At 44.4% G+C, this 20,480-nt stretch overlaps 1 protein-coding gene across 3 annotated transcripts in view; it reads right to left on the reverse strand.

The window, feature by feature from the left end:
- The window catches only part of SNX8 (sorting nexin 8), a 28,996-nt gene extending 8,798 nt beyond the window's left edge, over positions 1 to 20,198 (reverse strand). Inside the window, exons 1-6 of one of the 3 annotated variants that reach the window (XM_040592779.1) lie at positions 16,021 to 16,127; positions 14,902 to 14,983; positions 7,738 to 7,928; positions 4,579 to 4,696; positions 1,172 to 1,293; positions 729 to 809 (exon numbers count right to left, since the gene is read on the reverse strand). In XM_040592779.1, coding sequence (XP_040448713.1) covers positions 729 to 809; positions 1,172 to 1,293; positions 4,579 to 4,696; positions 7,738 to 7,928; positions 14,902 to 14,935 — 546 coding nt within the window. In that variant the 5' untranslated portion in view covers positions 14,936 to 14,983; positions 16,021 to 16,127. Of the gene's footprint in view, positions 1 to 728; positions 810 to 1,171; positions 1,294 to 4,578; positions 4,697 to 7,737; positions 7,929 to 14,901; positions 14,984 to 16,020; positions 16,128 to 19,387 lie in introns of those variants that run through there. The other 2 variants (XM_040592778.1, XM_040592777.1) reach the window with 2 other exon arrangements.
- Between the last annotated feature and the right edge of the window lie 282 nt (positions 20,199 to 20,480).

The raw sequence follows: 20,480 nt of genomic DNA on the forward strand, positions 1-20,480 counted from the left end.
CAAACTCTGTGATTCTACTATGCAGTTAAAATGGGTTTTGTGAGGTTTCAAGCTCACAGGTTCTGATCTGACGCTACTAGTAACTGCCAGCTCGGCAAAGTCAAGCATGTACTGAAAGTTCAGCTCTTTTTGACCTGTGTATCACTGGTAAAAGCCTGAATTAAGCTCCAGTTGCAAAACCTTCTGCTAGTATTGCAGGAACCTGAACAACAACTTGCTTTAAAATTGCCCAATGAACACAGCGAATGTCTATTTAAAAATCACCACAGCACTAATCACTGGGATAAACAGATATACGGAGAACTTAACTAACTTCTCTATAACAGTCCAAATTACCCTCCCACAGGGAGACAACGACAGACAGAATGAGGGCATGAATACACGAGGAAGACATCAATCTAGATATTAGCTTTTAAATTGTACAGTATGTGAGTGAGTTTGTTATGCAAGTACAAGTCATCGCCAAGAAACATGTTCTGAGCAGGATTCATTATGTAATCTCCATCATATTCATGTACCAGCATTTAGCTAGAAATGTCAGGCCCTTAAGAGGCAAACATTTATTTGATCTTTTTGATAAAAATACAAGTTTTAAAGTTCTTCAAACTTCAGAAACAACTGTCTCCTACCTAAGGTCTCCATCACTCAACAAATGCCATAACTGATCCACCTGGAGGAGAGCAACATTGAAACTGGAACAATATTTTGCAAGAAATTCACATACATACCTTGGCCTGGGTTGCTAATCTGCAAGTCATAAATTCATCTCCTACTCCCTGGACCAACTCTCTTAGCTTATTCTGTACATCCTGGAGAAGATACAGAATCAAATGAGCATGAAAGAACTAAGTAATGCACAGCAGTTCACACAGGTCTAGGACATATAGCAACAATAAGGCACAACTTAGCAGATACAGTTTTACCCAGGTTATATTTAATTTAAGAAAAAGCATTATACATATTCCCCTAAGAACAGTTATCATTTTCAAAATACTGTACTCCTGGCCTTGAGTGAAATTACCTTTCACTTTCCAGCTGTAGAAATACCTACTGAGAGAAAATTCTCATCACAAGAAGCAACAATCTGTAGGTCAAAAGCAATTCTGAACTCTGCCCAGCGAAGCAGTTACAGAGATATGCAAACCCAAGGCTATTGCTAACAAGTACTCACTGAGCCACTGAATGACAAGAAGAGTTTCAAGAGCACATCTTCTGAGAAAGGGGGATGTCGAGCCACCAGGTTTATAAAACGCTTCAGCGCTCTCCTCCTAGATTCTATGAATTCTCGATCAGCTACAAGAAGAAACATTAAATTTTAATTGATGCACCACATCATTATAGCTGCTCAGGAGAAGAAAGCACGCAGTCCAATAATTTCCTTGTACTTATAACCCTTGCTAAAGCACTGCAACAAAACCAAAGAATGGTTGGTTACCTATAGTCTGTCAGCTCCCTAAAACAGAACTTTTGCACTGACCACCAGAACAAATCCTCCTTCAAGTGGTTCTTTATATCTTACTGAAATCCAGCATACACATCTATGTGTAGTTACTTCCACAGGTGGGTCAGGAAAGCAGGATGAACAACCGAGTCTAAAGCCTGAAGGCTCCACTTACAAACTGTGGGCATACAAAGATTCTTCTTCCTCTGCATCAATTCCACAGGTGGTCCCCAGAGGGGATCTCAGTCTGTTTCGGACTCGTGGGCACAACCCACTGCCTTCTTACCACCGCAAAGATCACTGCCACTTTCAAGGTGATCATCCCACAAATTATTATGGGTTTTTTGCTCACTATTCTGAAAAACTAGCTTCAGTGTGCTGTACCTTCATCTGTCCCTACTCCATGCTTTTAAGCATTTTGGGGCTAGGAGAATAAAGGTTTTTTTTTCAGTTGTCTTTTTCAAGATCAGTACCCATCTTTTTCATACAAGATGTCAAAAAGTACTTTGGAAGACCAGCACAGCAATCTGCAGTATATCCATCCAGAGTCCTTACTCGTCAAACTAAAAAAGTTCCACTCATCGTTCTGAAACAGGAAGAATTTCAATCTGGCCACACTGCAATAAGGCAGTAAATCAAAATTGCTGGAGTTTTTCAGGAAAGATGAACATTTACACTAAAATAAGATTGAAGGGAAAGAATGCAGCACAGAATGAAATTAAAGGAATGCTCTTATCCATGACAACATTCTCATATCATGAATGGGCATTAGTCTTTTGCCTCAGTTTTAAGTTAGGTTTTGCAGCTGTATGGACCCTCTATAACAGGGGTCCTCAAACCTTTTAAACAGGGGGCCGGCGTGTGGATGAAGTGGCAGGGAGTCATCTGCGGCTGCTTGGTTTCCCCCCCCAACCCCCGGTGGCGGGGTGGGGGTGGGGGGGTTCTGTAAATACCGGGGGCTGGATTGAGGACCCTGGGGGGCCGTATCCAGCCCATGGGCCGTAGTTTGAGGACCCCTGCTCTATAACAACCCTTAGTGCAGTATCACCCGTCAAATGATTTTTCTGTCATTAAGGTTGCAGATCTTGATTTTGCTTTGTTCACAGTTTAGCCTACATGAAGATTTCTGATGTCATCTACACACTTCCTACAAGATCTGCCTCAGTTTGCTGCTATCCTCGAATACGAGAAGAGCAGATGACAGATGGATGAAAGCAGACCATCATGAAAATAATAGTGTAACTTAGTAGAGAAGCATACAGAGAATATAAAGTGTGTAGCTTTGCCCATCCAGCTCTGGGTCCACGGAGGCCACAAGAGTCACACACCTATACTAATTCATCAAATCCTGTGCCCTTCAGTTCAATTTGTCAGTCTATTAACCCGTTCGGAAATAATAACTACCCATTCCATTTCCTTTCTCCTGTTCGTAGTTTCTATCAAGACCACTTACACAACTTTTCTATATGCAGAGTCACTGAACTAAAGGCAATCATCACTCTCTGCCTTAACACAGTTTTGGACTGTATTAAGGACTGTACTCCTAGCACAGTTTGGGAACTAATCCTATCCATTTTTTCTTCAACATACAATATCTGTGGGAAGAAACACACCAGTGAATGCACAGAAATATCAACACACCGGCAATGCAAGGAAATAACAGTGACTGATGAATGATATATATTGGTAGCTTCTTCCAATCATCCTCTCTCCACTGAGATTAATCAGAGAAGGTGACTTTGCTTACAAGTGTTGCATGAAGTGGAAATTCTGGAAATTCTGGCTGAGAACACTGAATCAAATCAAATTCAACAGACAGGTTTTTGCAACCCCAGAAAAAAGGTCTTCACAATTTATGTTCCATCATAAGAATATATGAACAGTGAAGCTTTTCAGCACTGTTACTTTTCTTTGTTCCCATTCACTACACACCCAGCTCTGCGCACTGTTTACTAATTCCCCTTTACTGCAGCAATACATGGACTCCTTGACTAACATTGATTGTTTATTGAAACAAGGTAAGTTTAGCAGCATGAGTGGAAGACCAGACAGTGAAAGGCTTGTTCTTTCACAGATAAAGTATAAAGCAAGACAGGATTTTTTACAGTTATGCAACATTTGAAATAATAGATGTTTAAAACCAGTATCAATATTTCAGATTACTGAAAAAACACACCTGAAGGAGCTTTAACATGCTTTCAAGTCTTGAGATACTTCATTGGTTCCTATTCTAACAGCTAAAATATACTTGAGTGAACTGACACTCTGATTCCAGCCTCAGTTTTTAGCTTCTGGTTATCCTAAGCCAATCAACAAGCTCATTTTAGAACAGGAAAACCAGGAGTTTGATCGCTCTTTTAAGGCAGTCGGTTCATCTGCCAGGTGCCTTTTTACACATAAATTGAGAAAGTGCAATTTCACAGCCTGCATGGTAAGGCTGCTGTGCAAGGTGATACTGTTACAGGCAGTGCTGAAGCTGTTCACTTCTCACCACTGTTCACTAGTCCTTTTTAGGCGTGTGTGAGGTCAAAACCCGACATTAACTCAACAGGATCAAGTAGGCTCTCACTGGAGAAGCAATTTTGTTGGTTTTACACAATCAGCTCCTCTGCAGTTTTAGGCCTTTTCATATAGATTTTTAATATTTTTTTTAATGTCTATTTTCTGTTGCTATAGAAAAACGAGGAGATTTCCACAAATCTTTTCTATTCTGAACACTTCACAAAACAACATGCTACAATACATACTACAGCTGTTCAACAGTATGGTAGCAATTCTGCATTCATAGCACTGCAGCACTGATCATTGTAAGCTATTTTCCTAAAAAACAGTACCTACAACTCTGCCATGCTCTTGTGCAAAACTATGCCTCAAATCTTACCAAAAAAGTCATTACATCTGAACTTCCATGGAAAGAAGCTCCACTGAAATTTTACGTTAATATCTTACCTATAGGGAATTTCTAGGGTGGCATTAATTCACACCTCCAAATTGTATATCATAACCTCAAAGCTGTTTTCTGAGCCAAGCAGAAGCAAAGACTTTCAGTCTTTAAACATTTCTCTTCAACAGTTATCACCTTGATCACACCTGCACAGTGACCCCTCTAGTCAAAAGAAAGACAGACCCAGGTTTACCTCCCAGCATCCTCTTTGGTGGAAGTGCTGGCACCATACGATATGGGAACTTCTGAAGCAGCATCTCATGGAACACCACAAAATCATTGTATCGCCTGTAGACTGAACATTTGAATCTCTGCAATTAAGAAAAGGGGGAGAATAAATCAATACACAGGCTTGGACAGTCAGCAGTATTTCTGTATATTGTTTTTTTTTTGCAATCAGCTGCACTAAAAACAAAAGGAAGAAAAGAAAGAAAACACACCCAGACTGCAGAAAGGATGTATTTGTCTTCAGAGGTCTTGTGGTGGGATGGTGAGAGAAGACTCCAAAGGCAGCTACCTTTTGATTATGAATAGAGATGGCATTCTTCTAACTACAAGTATACTGGGTTTGTGTAGCACGGTTTTGGTAGCAGGGAGGCTACAGGGGTGGCTTCTGTGAGAAGCTGCTAGGAGCTTCCTCCATGTCCGATGGAGCCAAGGCCAGCCAGCTCCAAGACGGACTCACCGCTGGCCAAGGCTGAGCCCCATCAGCAATGGTGGCAGCACCTCTGGGACAACAGATCCAAGGAGGAGGAAGAAAACCGGGCAGCAACAGCAACTGCAGCCAGAGAAGGGAGTGAGAGTATGTGAGAGCAGCGGCCCTGCAGCCCCCAGGGCAGCGCAGGAGGAGGCAGGGGGGCTCCAGGCGCCGGAGCAGGGACTCCCTGGCAGCCCGTGGGAAGCCCATGGAGAGGCAGGCTGTGCCCCCAGCCCGGGGAGGTTAATGGGGGGAGCAGATCCCCACCTGCAGCCCATGGAGGACCCCGTGCCGGAGCAGGTGGGTGCCCGAAGGAGGCTGTGACCCCATGGGAAGCCCACGCTGGAGCAGCTCCTGGCAGGACCCGTGGGCTCATGGAGAGAGGGGCCCAGGGTGGAGCAGGTTTGCTGGCCGGGCTTGTGACCCCGCGGGGGCCCAGGCTGGAGCAGCCTGTTCCTGAAGGGCTGCACCCCACGGATGGGACCCAGGCTGGGGCAGGGGAAGGGTGTGAGGACCCTCCCCCTGAGGAGGAAGGAGCAGCAGAGACAAGGAGTGATGAGCTGACTGCAACCCCCATTCCCCGTTCCCCTGTACCACTGGCAGGGAGCAGGGAGAGAAAATGGGGTGAGGCTGAGCCTGGGAAGAAGGGAGGGATGGGAGGAAGGCACTTAAATATTTGGTTTTATTTCTCCTTATCTTACTCTGATTTAACTGGTAATAAAATTAAACTAATTTCCCTGAATCACATCTATTTTGCTGGTGATAGTAACTGGTGAGTGATCTCTCCCTGTCCTTATCTTGACCCACGGCCCTTCCATTATGTTTTCTCTCCCCTGTTCAGCTGAGGAGAGGAATGGTAGAGCAGCTGTGGTGGGCACCTGGTATGCAGCCCAGGATAAACCCACCAATACAGTTCTATGGAGCATAAGATTTTCAGTGAAGTAATATTTCATTCACACACAAGATGAAAGAGACTACAAAATGGAGAGGAAGAGGTTTCCCAAGAAGTAACAAATATCCTTAAATCTGCTGTGGTTACATACTGTTACTCCCTCAAACTCTCTGGTCTTCCAAATTAGACAGAACATTTAGATACAGCGCTGACACTCTTAAAGTGCTCGGGACAGCTCTTTTCTGCAGAAGTACTGCAAGTCCCTGAGCTCTAAATCAGTTTCAAATCCAGAGGTGACACGTTAAGTATTAGCCCAAATGACTGATGTTTTAAATGAACCTCACAAGAGAGACACCTCTTGCTGATGTTAGATCTATAAACAAAGATTGAAAGTTCCCTTAAAACCTTAGTCCTTCACTCTGCATTTCTTAGATCAATACATAGAAAAGGCCAAAGAAACTGTTTTTTCATTCCAAAAGGAGTTAGGTAGCAACTAGAACAAGACACTTCAGTAGAAATCCTTTAAAAATAATAAATAAAGAAATAACCCACAACCTCCCACATTATTACTACAGATTTAACTACTGGAGCAGCTAATAAGGACTACACAACACCATTCATTCTCACTACACTTGCATTGCATATCATCCACCACTTATGGTGGCACTACCGATTTTCAAAAATGAAGCATCTAACTGGAACACAATGCACACAGCCCACAGGGCCGCCCTCTGTCTGCTCTGAAATTGGATGTTGATTTGTGTTGCAGATCTCAGATGAAGCTCAAGGCCAAGCTATGCTTCTTTTTGAGGAAGTATCATTCTACAGCTACAAGTGCAGGAGAGATGGCAGCAACTGAAAGGAACTGGTAATGGGTTCCTAAATTCAAAACGCAGAGACAACCAGGGTCACCGAGTCCTGTGCCCTGAAATCACAGGCAAAAATAAACACCAAGTCCTAGAAAGCCCACAGAAGCATTCAGTGTGTCTGCCCTTTCCCCCTCAGAACTGCCACAAACATCTGTAAGTTTGTCAGTCTAAAACATCCAAAGCCCCAAACGCCACTACAGACAAGAGACCCAAACGTGTCACTGAGTATGTACAACAGTGACTACAACAGTTTGAGCACTACTCAACAACTGATGTTTTGGTGGCCTGGGATATGCAAATTGCTCATGGTCTACTTCGAAGATGACATTTCCTTCTTGAAAAAACACACAAAAGCTACTGGAGAGCAATTTCATTGCCCACTCTATAAGTAGGAAAAGATATATCATCTTCAATTCTCTCTTATACCAAAGAGAGAAACCTACAGGTCAGGATGGGGGCAAGTAAACTGGAAGTGGCCTAGACTCTGCAGAAGGATTTGCAGGACCTTTTCTGCTGATAAAGGATTTTAGTTTAGCACTCCCAATACAGTTTCTTCACCAGTGCAAAACAGTTTGAAATATCCAGTCATCTACACCAATCCGTTACAAAAACATCTGGCTTTCAGTGTTACACATCTGCTTTTGTACAGAGCTCAGGTTTCAAGCGAGTAAACTAGCAGACAATCCATCACACCTCAGTCAGAAGATGCTCCATACTGCAGAAGCCCATGTCAAGAAAGCACAGTGCTACTGCATTAAGCCCACACAACTGGCCTACTCAAAACCAGCATCACACAACACATCTATCAAATTAGTCAAGACTCTGCCAACAGCAGCTGCACAGACATTCTTAAGAAGACACATTCTCACTAAAAACAATGCTTGGTCACATTACCTTGCTGGAAACTTCATATTCCACATGTTTCAGAAAAAGACCCTTCTTCTCAGGTATAAGCTCCACCTGCACACTATCCTTGCTCAATAGTTCTTGTAGGGTGTGGGAAAGCAGCAGTGGATTTCCCTGGGGTGCCTGCATTAGAAACTGTTCCGGTTCCCTCGGTTCATTTACTGGAGGCTTTGCCAAATCTAAAAGACAAAAAGGGAAAAACAGTCCAATAGACCTGATAAGATAAAGTAAAAGCAGTAGCCTTAAAAATATTCTGTTCCCTTGCTCAGCATGCCCACTGTGGTGCAACACAACCAGAACAGTCAAACCACTCCCCTGGGAGGCGATGCTACCTCGCACACGTTCGACATTGGTACCTCCCTCTTCACAACACCCAGGAGCACCACCAATTACACCGAGTCAGAAAGACATCTCTGCTAAGCAGAAGAATCATCACAGGCCGAATTTGTTCTGTGAATCAGCTAAGAGGCCTGCGTTTCCTGTCTGTCCAGCTCCCACCACAGCAGGATCTGCCAAAATGAACGAAACCCTAGCTCAGCACTTTTGGATCCTGCCTAGAACAACTCATGGAAGGAAAGAAAATGTGTTATTTTACAGTGCTGCAGAAATTTAATACATTAATTTTACATGTCATTACAAAGGAAGGAGACACTTCATCTGACATGATTTTATTAAACTCTACAACAGTATGCTAGAGTGGGTGTGAATTACAATAATTTACTATGTCAATATGCTGAAGTTCAAGAGCAGGGGAAAAAGATTCCTAATAAGGGCTACCAACCCAACAATTCCTCAGTCACAGCAAGCTCTGGCAAAATCCTTTAAATACACCTATTCCACTGCTTGTAGCTAACAAACAAACAGCTTTTGACAGTGAATTCAACCATAGCTGGACAGCTTTGGACAGAGATTCAAACTGATTCTCAGCCAGAAAGAAAAGTGAAAAAAGACGGCTCTTAAGAATATGGCACTAGAGGACAAACAACATTAAAGAAGGGGCAAAGATGATGATTCAGAGTACTCTCTTATCGAATGACTGCAGCCCATTATCTCAACTTGACTTCATAACCACATTATACAACTGTAAACTAAGCTTACATTGTTTTTTAAAGCAATCCCTTTTTTTCCTACCTATTTCACACATAAAAATCAGGATGAAAAATGTGGACATAACCCTGGAATCTATTCAACTCATACCTGAGTCCTGTTCTCCAGTCTGGAACAGATGGATTGCTTCCTCTCTGTCTATGCTTAAGAGGGATACTGCAAGAAAGTTCTGTTACAAAGCAAGTCAAATCCACTGATGAAAAATTACCTAGAAAAGCTAGGCAATATTCATCACCCCTTCTTTGCCACTGTACAGAACGCACACCCCTTCTTAGATATATCTAAAATGTTTAGGTCACAGGAAGACAGTAACACTATAGAAGCAAGAACCATTTCTTTAAGCCTTGATATGTAGTTCTGAAAGTTGGTAATTGTGTTAACAGATTAACTCAGGGAAGATAAGAACTCATAACCTTAACTTGAAAGCCCTGGCCTCCTCCTGATAAGGATTTCCCACCTGTTCCTTCATGTGCTGCAGGCCCTAATAAATGGAAAAAACAGGTAATCTCCAATTCCCCAGATACACAGCTTCAGAACAGACACTTGAGTTTTGGTTGCATAAAGTGGCTTAAGGAAACCAAACCAAATCCAGGACAAATGACCTTATCCCACATGTCTCATCAGGCTTCAGATTCTTGCTAACGTGACTCAGAGAAGCAAGTCTTAACACCTCTGCTTTAATGGACTAATAATGTATCACCTGCTAACCCCACCTACACAGCAGCTTCTAAAATGTTCCAGCTACCTGCCAGAAATTTGTGGTAAGATAACGCAAGCTAATTCAATGTTGACAAGGGATACTGCTGGATAAAGTGATTAACTTATCTGTATGGCCACTTTTCAGATAGATGCTGAACTGAGAAGGAAGAAAGAAAACCCAGAATAGAGACAGCAAGGCAAAAGATTTTCTACTGTAGAAAAAACCTTGCCCACCTGACCTTTTACAGGGCAGCAAGGTATAACAAACCACACTATCATGAGGAAGTGTAAAAAATACAAACAAAAAGAACTATGGAAAGCCTGAGACAGCCTCGCTCTTCTGAGCAGCGGTTCTCTGGGTACACACCCTTGTAATTCTTGGGTTTAATTGCTCAAGACACACCAGTGAAATGCAACATGACACAGGCGATTTTGTTACTCCTTCAGCGCACACAGAGAATTCCACAGTCCTCTGTGATGTTAAACCACTGGCTCAGGCTGCCGAGGCAGTCACTGCGAGCTAGCCTCCCAAAGAGGGGCTAGCCAAAACACAGCCCACCTATTTCCCCAAGAGCAGTGCCGATCTGTGCTAACACAACGCTCCTGCCTGTTGGTTCACTCACCCTGCTTTGTGTCTTTCTGCTGGCCAACCAACAAAGCAGGGCTTTCACGGCACAAACAGTTCCCTGAACTGGGGCTCAGCACCGGCTGGTAAACTACTGAAACTCCTGGTGGCAAAAGACAGGTAGCAGGGGAAGAGAGGTATAGGATGAACCATGAATCCTTCAGTATTTCACCTCTAAGTCCTGGAACCTGCAGCATGATCAACCACGCTGATGTTGAGAAGGACCCTCAGATTCATTACAGTGATCCAAACCCACATTACCCTGTAAGACAACTACAGAGCGAAGCCCCACAGAGAGATCCAGACAAGACTCAATATTCCTGTGAAAATTCAGTCATGTTGCTCTTTGCATTTGTAATACTTCACCAATTTTTCATCAATTTATTCCCTAAATTTGCTTTCTAAAATTCACCCACAGGAGATACCTTCTCTTTATCAGCAGTTCACACACTTGGCTCTTCCTGAAATATTTTGTAGCTTCTTTACATCTCAACCTTGCCTAACTGTGTGAAATCATACAAATCAAACAACCATACAAACAAGTCTGAATAATTACTCTTTAATTAATAATCTCAGCATGTTCCATATCAACAAGACTGCTACTCACAGTGAATTTACACCCTCAAACAGTGGTCTGAGAACAGAACAAAATCACTTTGGAACAGCTGTTAACCTGTTTTAGGAAAAGCTTATCACGGTGTTAACACTAACCCTACAGAGCAATATCTACTGAAACTATTCTTCAGCCCATTTTCCATTCTACTTAGTAAAGAGTCAATTCAGGAACAGCCTCAAGAGCCCTGGCCAGGAATGGTGGATAATAGTGGGAACTCATTGGTATGAGCTCCTGTGTTCAACCAGTAAAAGGATTTACACACATTGTAACAAAACACTTAATGCTTCCCATCACGCACTCTCTGCTGGAGAACAGCTAATTTTGAAAACATTCCCTTTGGTTCCAGCAGATCATCATCTCGTAAAGTTTATATACTTAGAGCAGCAAGTGAATACAGAAATGAGGTATGGAATGGTCCCCTGGAACACAGGGAAGCAGATAAAATAAAAATAGGCTTTTTTTGTGCCAGTTAGGCTTTTGTTACTGCAGATTTTCTCAATCTGTTATCAGTTAAGATACCAGGAAGTAGCCTGGTGCAACTGAAAACAATTTGATATAAAAGCGAATAAGATTATATACATGCATACGTATCCAAACAAGAACCAACAAGATAACAAGAAATAAAAGTTTAAAGCAGCATTCAAAGCATGGCCTAATTTTTGTTTGGTTGCAAAAGAAAACAACTATGAAAACACTGCATTATACTTCTTTTGTTGGTTTTTCGGACAAGTCAGGTAGCCTTTGGACTGAAAGGAGTTGAGAAACTTACCCAGAGAACAGCCGAACAGAAACCTTCGCTACTTTATACCAGCCATTTCACGCTTTAGTTAGCACCCAACATTCATTACTCCCATTCATACAACTCGACTACAATCTACCCTCCACAGAGTTACCAGCTTTTTCAATCAACATTTCTAAAATCACACATTTATGAAGCACAAAGTAGAATTTCAAGTGTCTGGTTAGTTGCACACAGGTTTTACAAGAGAGTAAGCACACACAGTAGAGAAGGGCAGTGCAGGGACTGGAAGCATAGGTGGTAAATCACAACACAGATCTCCCTTCCTTAAGTTCTGCCAACCAGATCTGGAGACCCTATCTCCTTTTCACAGATGGCTACTATCAGCTAAATTTATTAGACACACTGAAATGGGAAGCACCACAGCATTACTTGTTACATTAGTCACAGATTTTCTAGAAGGAGAAAGGAGTCTGAAAGGAAGCAAAGCCTTTAGGAAGAACAGCTGAGATTTCTTCCTCCTCATCACAGGCCACAGCCGTGTGGAGCAGAGGTGAGCCAACTCACAGGAAACACAGGGGACTACGAGGACCGACTGGTTTTGTACGCAGATACCTCAGATTTCTCCCTGGCAAAAGTGAGGGCTCCACTACAAACTCCTTGGCCATGAATATTAAAGCAGCAATGTAAATATCATTAATCAGCATTTCCCTTTCCTTTCTGTCTTCTCGTGAAAAGCCTCAGGAATTATGGAAATGCCTTTCCCCCTTATTGTGTCAAACACATTCCTCTGTAATTCCAGAATTCAGTGTCCACATCAACCTCTCCAAAAACTGGTGCAGATTTCAACTACAACTTCAGACAGATTCCCTTCCCCGCCTTTTTCAAAAATTCTTACATAATTTGAAATCCCCTAAAAACGAGAAAAGAAAAACAGAAGTCTCACCAAAAAAAAAAAAAAAAAAAAGAAAAAGCAAACAAAACTTTCTTCTTATTAAAAGCTTTACATATTTTTTGAGACAACTGGATGGGACCTGTCTGGGTTTTTTAAGGAATTTTAAACCATGCAGTTCTTATTTAGAAAGGAGCACAACAAAGGGATTAGTCTATTTTATCTAACAAAGCTAACTGATACAAAGATCCACGTTCAACACAGAAGAGGTGTCCTTAATGACTATGTACAAGAAAAGCAATCATATTTAGCATCACTCTAATTAAGAGATGGTGCAATAGTGTCCTTCCTTCTCTCTCCAAACAGTTCACTTGTAAATACAAGCTATCCAATAAAAACCAAGACAAGATAAAATAATACACACACTATCATAAAATTAGATGTTGAAAAACAGGCTCTAATATTTTTTTTCTCCTTAAAAAACAAAACAAAACAAAACCAAAAGCATCTTTCTCAGCATAGATGTTAAATATGCATCCTATGCTAGCTGGTCAGGGATTTTTTGAGCTGTTTTTTTTTTTTTCTTTTGGTTGGTCATTTCCCCCCCCCATTGTTTTTGAGGTGTTGGGTGTAGTTACGGGTTTGGGGGGGGCGGGGGGGTCTGGTGATCGTTTTGGAGTTGTTTCTAATTTTAAGATTGCTCTTCAGCACTTCGTGCTTTCCGAGACGAAACAGAGAAGTAATGGCACAACTGAAAAATAGCTGAGGCTGTCTAAGCTTTTTTTCATATTAATTAAAAAGCACTAGCATCTCTGCATTCCCCTACAGCTGTAGACCTCAACTGCTTCTTAAAATATTGCAATCACATACTACAGCAGACAAAAACTCCAACACCACGTTATCTCCTTCCAACGTCACGCAGTAAATCTGTGTGACAGAACAAAGAACTAACTTTAAGTCTAGTGCCCTGTTCTTTTAACTATGCTGTTAGATCAAGTGATTAATTAAGCGATTTCCCAAGTCTGGGAATACAAGGAACACATTCCATTCACAAGCCGGTCACAGAACCATAGTCCCAAACTGCAGCAAACACAATGAAGTGATATGGAGCTACACTCACTGAAGAAATAACAGGATTACGGGAGAAAAGTTCGAGGAATGTTCCCAAAGACTACACAGAGACAAAAAGTCAAATCCTCACCAGAGTTTTCCCAGCTCACAATGGAAGATTGCTAAACCACCATTTTTCACACCCAGCTCTAACAAAGAGGTTGGAAGTGTAAAAATGCACATCCAAAAAGGTAACCCAACAAGCATTAACACATACAACTGTTTTCCAGGAAACTTTTACAAAGGCATTTTAGCCTAACTACAGAACTGCCAAGTTTCCACAAACATCCTTCCTTACGCAGGTCAAGAAAATCCCACCAGAAGAAACGGTTTATCATTTTGTGAAATTGTTTATCACTTTGTTTTGCTTCTCATCTTCCTCACACATTTCTCACCCTCTTAATTACACTTGATCTTAGCATCTCAGCATTTAAGAAATGGTGTGCCTCTCCACACACTACAGTCTCCCAATGGTCTTCTCAACATTTTAGTTAGAACAAGCTCATTCACATCTCAAATTCTGTTGAAAAGCAATCCTCAAAGCTCCCCTCCTTTGGTATCAGTTCCACATGTGACTGACAAATTTCTCTCCATCAGTCTGCACCAAGCCACTAAAACTCGAAGGTTGTTGGGAAAATCAGAGTGGTTATGTGCAGATTCTACTGTCTGTAACTGGTACAGCTCTGCCTCCTGAGCCCTCCTACAGGCTGCACAGACAGTTAAAGATTTACCACTAAAAGAAAAGGAGACACCCCCCTCCCTCCCGAGCCAACACACCTGGATTAGCTCCCTGCAATCATTGCAAAAACAGATTCAAATGGAAGCAAAGAAAAAAATAAATCAATACTAGCGACTTTGCAAAACTGACTTTAAAGCACTGGACATCATCAGTTTTCTCTCTTGATTATGTTAAAGTACTTTTAAGCCTGCAAAATAAAAATGACAGCATTTGCATATGTCATCACAGGTGGGCATCAATGATCCCTGTCAGGACTCTCATTACTTCAGGAGATGTAGATCCTCCTAGAATATGCACAGACAAGATGCCAATCTCCAAAAAAAGTTACGTATGGGCATGAAACTTTCAGGATCACTGAACCAACATCACAATGCTAGAAAAAAACACATTCCTGCTTTCACAGCATTATTTTTCTTTTCCTAAGATCATTAGATACCTTCTCTCAGTGGTCACAAGATCATCTTTGTCAAAGAAAGGCAAATTTTCTAAATAAAGCTGAGCAGATCAGACAGTTACAGAAGCACCGTCATCAGTGCGGAAGTTAATCAGATCAAGAATACTCAGAGACAACTGTTTTATCTCTACAAGGCTCCTGAAGCAGACGGTAAATCCGTAATAGACATACCTGAACAAGCTCTCTCTTTGGTACAGTAGGACATTTTTTCCACAAAGGCTGCTGTTCAATATCCCAATATCTTACATCAGTCCTGGACAGAAATATTCCAAAATAATTTATTTATAAGCATTATCTGCATCAGGAGCATCACAGGCCTATCAAAAGCATACTCACATTGGATCCTGAATATAATCCAACCAAACCATTTTTCCCTGCATAACCCACTTGAAATCTCTATTAGTTCTTCTTTCCAAACAGAGGGGGGGAAACACCAAACTACTTTGCACAGAGCAGTAACTGCCAGTATGAAACTTCAGCCACTTTAAGGGAACTTGGAAGAGCTGTATTATCCCGCTGCCCTCAGTTTAACTGTTAGGAGCCTACCACGTTGTTTTCTCAACTCTCCCAGGAGCTCCCTCCACTTCTCAATTCACAACCACCGCTGGCGGCGTTTGCTGGGAGCTTGGGCACCCCGGGCTCGGCTGCACCTCCCCGAAGCCCCAGCGCTGGGCGCTGCCCTGCCCGCTCGGTCCCGGCTCAGCCGCTGCGGGGCCGCGGACCCCGCCCGGGGCTCGCTGCCCTGGCGCCCACCGACCCGCTCGGCCCCTGTGCCGTGCCCCGAGGCCGCTGCGGCGGGCGGGGAACAGGGGGACGAAGCCAAGTCACCCCGGCGCCCACAGGAGCGCCCGGCCCACGGCGCTGCCGAGGGACGGCCCCGGCCGAGCCCCCCGCCGCGGGCAGCTGAGCGCCCGGCGGGCACGGGAGCGCCACCGGCCGCGGGACACCGACACCGCCCGGGCGGGCGAATCCACCGGCGCTCCCCGTTTGCCACCGCGGGGCAGAGGCCGCCCTCGCAAGGGGAGGGGACCCCCCGCCGCCACGAAGCGGGCACCGCCGCGGGCCGGCCGTGTCCTGGCGGCGGGACAGCCCCCCCGGGGGCCGAGGCCGGCCCCGCACCCGCTCCGGGGGACAGGAGGGGGAGGCGGCGCCTTTTTACCTCAGGTTTTGGCGGGGGGAGCGGCGCCCACCCCACCCGAGGAGCCCCGCACCCTGCCCGGGCCGCTCACGGGAGGGCAGGGGCGCGGCCCCGCCAGCCGCCCGCGGGCACCCGCCGCCCCGTACCCGTACCTGTGCCCGCCGTGCCGGTGCCCGCGGGCGGCTCGCCGTCCATCGCGGCAGCAGTCATGTGAGGCCGGGGCCGCCGGCCGCCCTCCCCTTCCTCCGCAGCGCCCGCCTGTCAGCGCGGGCGGAGCGGGCGGGGAGAGGCCGCCTCCCGGGGGGCCGGGGCGTGGGGCGGCCGGCGGCGGGGCCGTGCTGTGGGCACGGCGCGGGGGGACCCGGGGGGAGCGTGTCAGTACCATCGCTCGCGACAGCACTTCGCGATAGCGATCGCGACAGGCGACACGCCTCGGCGCGGGGGCTACGGCAGCGGGGCTCGGGCGGCGGTAAGCCGACCCGGCGGTGGGGCTCGCAGCGCTTGTAAACCGCTTCTAACATGAATAATAAATCTTCCAAACACCTTAAAGCATTGCAAGAGAAGTGATCGGCTCACGGGCCTCATGCAGGCTTTATTCCGAAATCGAATTGATTACTTTCCCCCCTCTGAAAGCTGGAAGGGATGGCTGTCGGGAATGTGACCCGAGGGTCCCGCCAGCCGCGGGGACGCTGCCCTTTGTACTTCCAGATAACCCAAGGCAAATCTTGGTCTATTTTCTATCACTGAGTTACCTTTTTCCACAATGTTTAACTTCTGCTGCCATCTAGTCAGTCCTATATTCATTGATACTTTACATTCATTTGGATTTTTATGAAATACTCCTGATGGTAAGGTAAAAGTAGATATTTAATGTTTTTTCCAAAGGAAAAGCCATCGTAGCGTTTTATGCTCTGCACCATAAGGAATGCACTAACAAAGGTAAATGCGGTAGAGACGGACATTAACCTATTCAGGAAAGCACAGAAATAAGAGCATTTGGAATGCAAATAAACTTTCTAAAACTGCATAAAAATAAAAATTTCAGATATAAATGCCTGTCATTTTTATTAGTGATTTTTTTTTCACTTCCTGAACTTTATTAGTCAGGAATTATACGGTTGAGAACTACTGGTGAAAAACATGGCATATGTTCTGTACAGTGATTTTCCTGAAAATTCCACTAAACAAGCAAGACACAAAAATACACATAGGTTCTGGATCTCCAAATTAAGATGCTACTGACCCAAAACAATGTTTTATGTACTTAATATCCAAACTAATTCATGCATTCACTAATTAACCTTCATTATATTTATTAGGAAGATAAGTAGTTATCTCCACTACAGGCATAGAGAACTAAGCCAGAAAATTATAAAGTGAGAATTATTTCAGGTGTAAGTAATTACAATCGTAATGCTCTCCCTTGAAACTTTTCAGGCTGCTACAAAGACGTGAATTACTTGAGTGACTCTCCCTTTCCTTCTGCCTCCTTCCTCAGTGCTATTTCAGCTGAGATCCGCACAAGCGTGGGTGCAGACTAAAGCTGTGTGTAAAATTTAAAAAAGCATGGCATTATTTAAGCTGAGAGGCCCTTCAAATCATGTTTATACAGCAGCCAAGTGGAGAGTTTTGCATGCTCAGCACTTCCAAAAACTAAGCCCTACACAATTTTTCGCCTATGTAGCATTTTTTGAGAAAATGAATGGAGGAATCAACATGTTCTCATTTAGCTATAGATATTTGATTGGTCTGTACTTAAGCTAATAGCATAACTATTTATTTGGTATAAATAAGACATTCTCAACTGAAGATTGCTTTCGCAGTCCATGGGAGGAGTCCTGCAGAAAAATACTGTTCAGCCTGGAGAAGAGCAGGCTCCGGGGGGACCTCACAGCAGCTTCCAGGGCCTAAAGGGGCCCACAGGAAAGCTGGGGAGGGGCTTTGGACAGAGGCATTTACTGCTAGGACAAGGGGTGACGGCTTTAAACTGAGAGAGGGCAGATTTAGATTAGGTATCAGGAAGAAATTCTTTACCGTGAGGGTGGTGAGGCGCTGGCCCAGGCTGCCCAGAGCAGCTGTGGGTGCCCCATCCCTGGCAGTGCTCAAGGCCAGGCTGGATGGGGCTGGGGGCAACGTGGGCTGGTGGGAGGGGTCCCTGCCCATGGCAGGGGGGTGGAACTCGATGGCCTTTAAGGTGCCTTCCAACCCAAACCCTTCTGTGATTCTATGATTCTATACTGTGAAAAATAATTCAATTGCAGAAAAAGACTTTGAACAGGGCCAGAAAGATTGTGTTTGACACAAGTTATGGAACACTGTATTTGCTGTAAATGCAGCAAAAGCTTCTGGAAAACCTATAGCATAAATAGACCATAATCACTAGAGAAAGAAAATGTACATGTCAGCAGGCTCCAGGTACCAAACATAATGCAAAAGTGCGTCACTACAAGAAAGGCCCTGGCCTTTCAATGTGTCATTCCGTCCACATACTATCAGGATTAGATAAAGTTTCATACTGGCCACATGAGCTTGCTTATTCTTTCAGCATTCAGTTTAGGAGACAGTGCTGTCAGCTCCAGTATTCTCAGATCACTTGCACTAAGTAAAATTCATGAGGCATTGCTCATGAATCCTGCTAGATTTCTTTCACAAAATTTCCCATTGACTAGGACTTCTGCATGTGGAATATTTACAGGAACAGGCTCCATCTGCCAGTGCCAAAATCTCTGGTTTTAAAAGTTGTTCCACTCACCCTCAGACTGCCGAGTAAGGACTGGAAGAGGAAGAATAGCAGTGAGATAGCAGCACAGGGACTGAAGGGAAATTTCAATAGAAGAAAGGAATGCGGGAAGGAAGGAAGAGAAGATAAATCAAAAGTTGCTGTAACATAAGGTAAAGTGCAGAGGAGACTATGATAGGAAAGGAGTATCCAACATTTGATTCAGCATTTTACCAAAGCAATTGTAAAAGTAGCAGTTAGCCTGCAAACAGGAAAAAAGTAATATGCAGAAACTGCACATTCCAACAACACAGGCAACTGTTGAAAGTGGTGAAACACAGGTGAGAGAGACCACACACATGCTCCTGGAAGAGCCATGTAATCTTGAGGACTCAGCTGGGGCTATGGATTGAACCGCAGTATGTCCTTCCTCACATTTGGAAAATACATGGTTGTGTGGCAGGGGTGGTAAACAGCATCGCCTGTACGCTTCTGCTGCAAACCAGGAAGTCAAAGTCTGGTCAACTACCATGATATAATGAGGGAAAAAAAATAACAGCACAAACTGCCAGTCATCATTTCCATTCATGAGCATTGCCCGTGGCTCACGTTCGGAATTGACCTGCTCAACCAATTGACTCTGTGTGGAGTTAGGATGCCATCTTGTGAGTAGCTGATAAATTACAGACCTGGAGTTTTGTGGCTTTGTTACTAAAACATCTTCTCTCAGGAATTTATCAAAACACGAAAAATACTCCAATATAAGACAGGGTCTTGATTCAAAATGTTACGTACAATACCTGTTCTGCTCTTCTGATGAATTTTTGATGCTGGCATTCTGTATGTTTTGATGATTTCATTGAAAGCACTGGGCTAAAAAACAAACAAAAAAACCAAACCAACAAAAAAAACCCTACACAAAATACAAGTGTTCATCTCAGAAATGAGCACAGATGGAACTATTCTGCAAGTTCCATTCTGATCTTTTTCCTTTAAAGACACCACAATCTCAAGTTGGTATCCAAATTCCAAGTTCCCTTTGCCATATTGAATACATCATCTTAGCATGCATGCTGGAAAAAATAATACTGTACATATTTTTGTATCAGCCTGAGGTGCTCAAGATAGAAGGTAATAGTTTAAACCAATAAAGAGACCTCATGTGTCTCAGAAAGTTTGTCACAGTAGCTTGAGAACTTTACCAATTTAAAAATCTTACTAAGATGTTACAATTATGCAAGGTAACACTTCAGATCACTGGAAAGCACTAGAGAGGAGGGACCCTCATCTGTCCTTCTGCCTGTACCACTGCACCGAGATACCACCGTGTGGAGCCAGGCCCACCACGCCTTCGAAGGCTTCTCCTGCGAGCCGAAGCGTTGCGGCTGCAGCGTCAGGTGACGAGCGTCATTTTTTACCTCACAAAAAATATTATTTAAAACCCACACAAGTCTTGTTGGGACTAATACAACGCTCAGAGACGACCTAGCACATCCCACCCCACAGCTGGCCAGAACGTGGCTGGCTATGAACCGGCAAGCCCCTGCCATCGCTTGAGACCCCTCAGGCCTCACTGCCCGTTCCCGACGGTCAGCCCCAGCCCGCCACGCCACCCACTCCCGACGGACAGCGCCCACCCGCCATGCCGGCTAGGCCCCTCACGGGGCTGATGTGGCGGCTGCCGCTGGGCCGTACCATGTGGCCCCGCCGCCCGCGGGGGGGTGCCGCTGCCCCCCGTGCGCTCGCCGCGCCCGAGCACTAACGCGACGGTGTCAGGGCACCACCGCGCGCCTCCCCCTCTGCACGAGCTTGGTAGCGCCCGCGCGTGCACCGCCAGAATTCGGGCGAGCCCATGGTGGAATGTTTGTAGGGGGGCGGCGGGCAGGTTTTGCG

This window comes from Falco naumanni, chromosome 4, assembly GCF_017639655.2.
Source record: "Falco naumanni isolate bFalNau1 chromosome 4, bFalNau1.pat, whole genome shotgun sequence".
NCBI lineage: Eukaryota > Metazoa > Chordata > Aves > Falconiformes > Falconidae > Falco > Falco naumanni.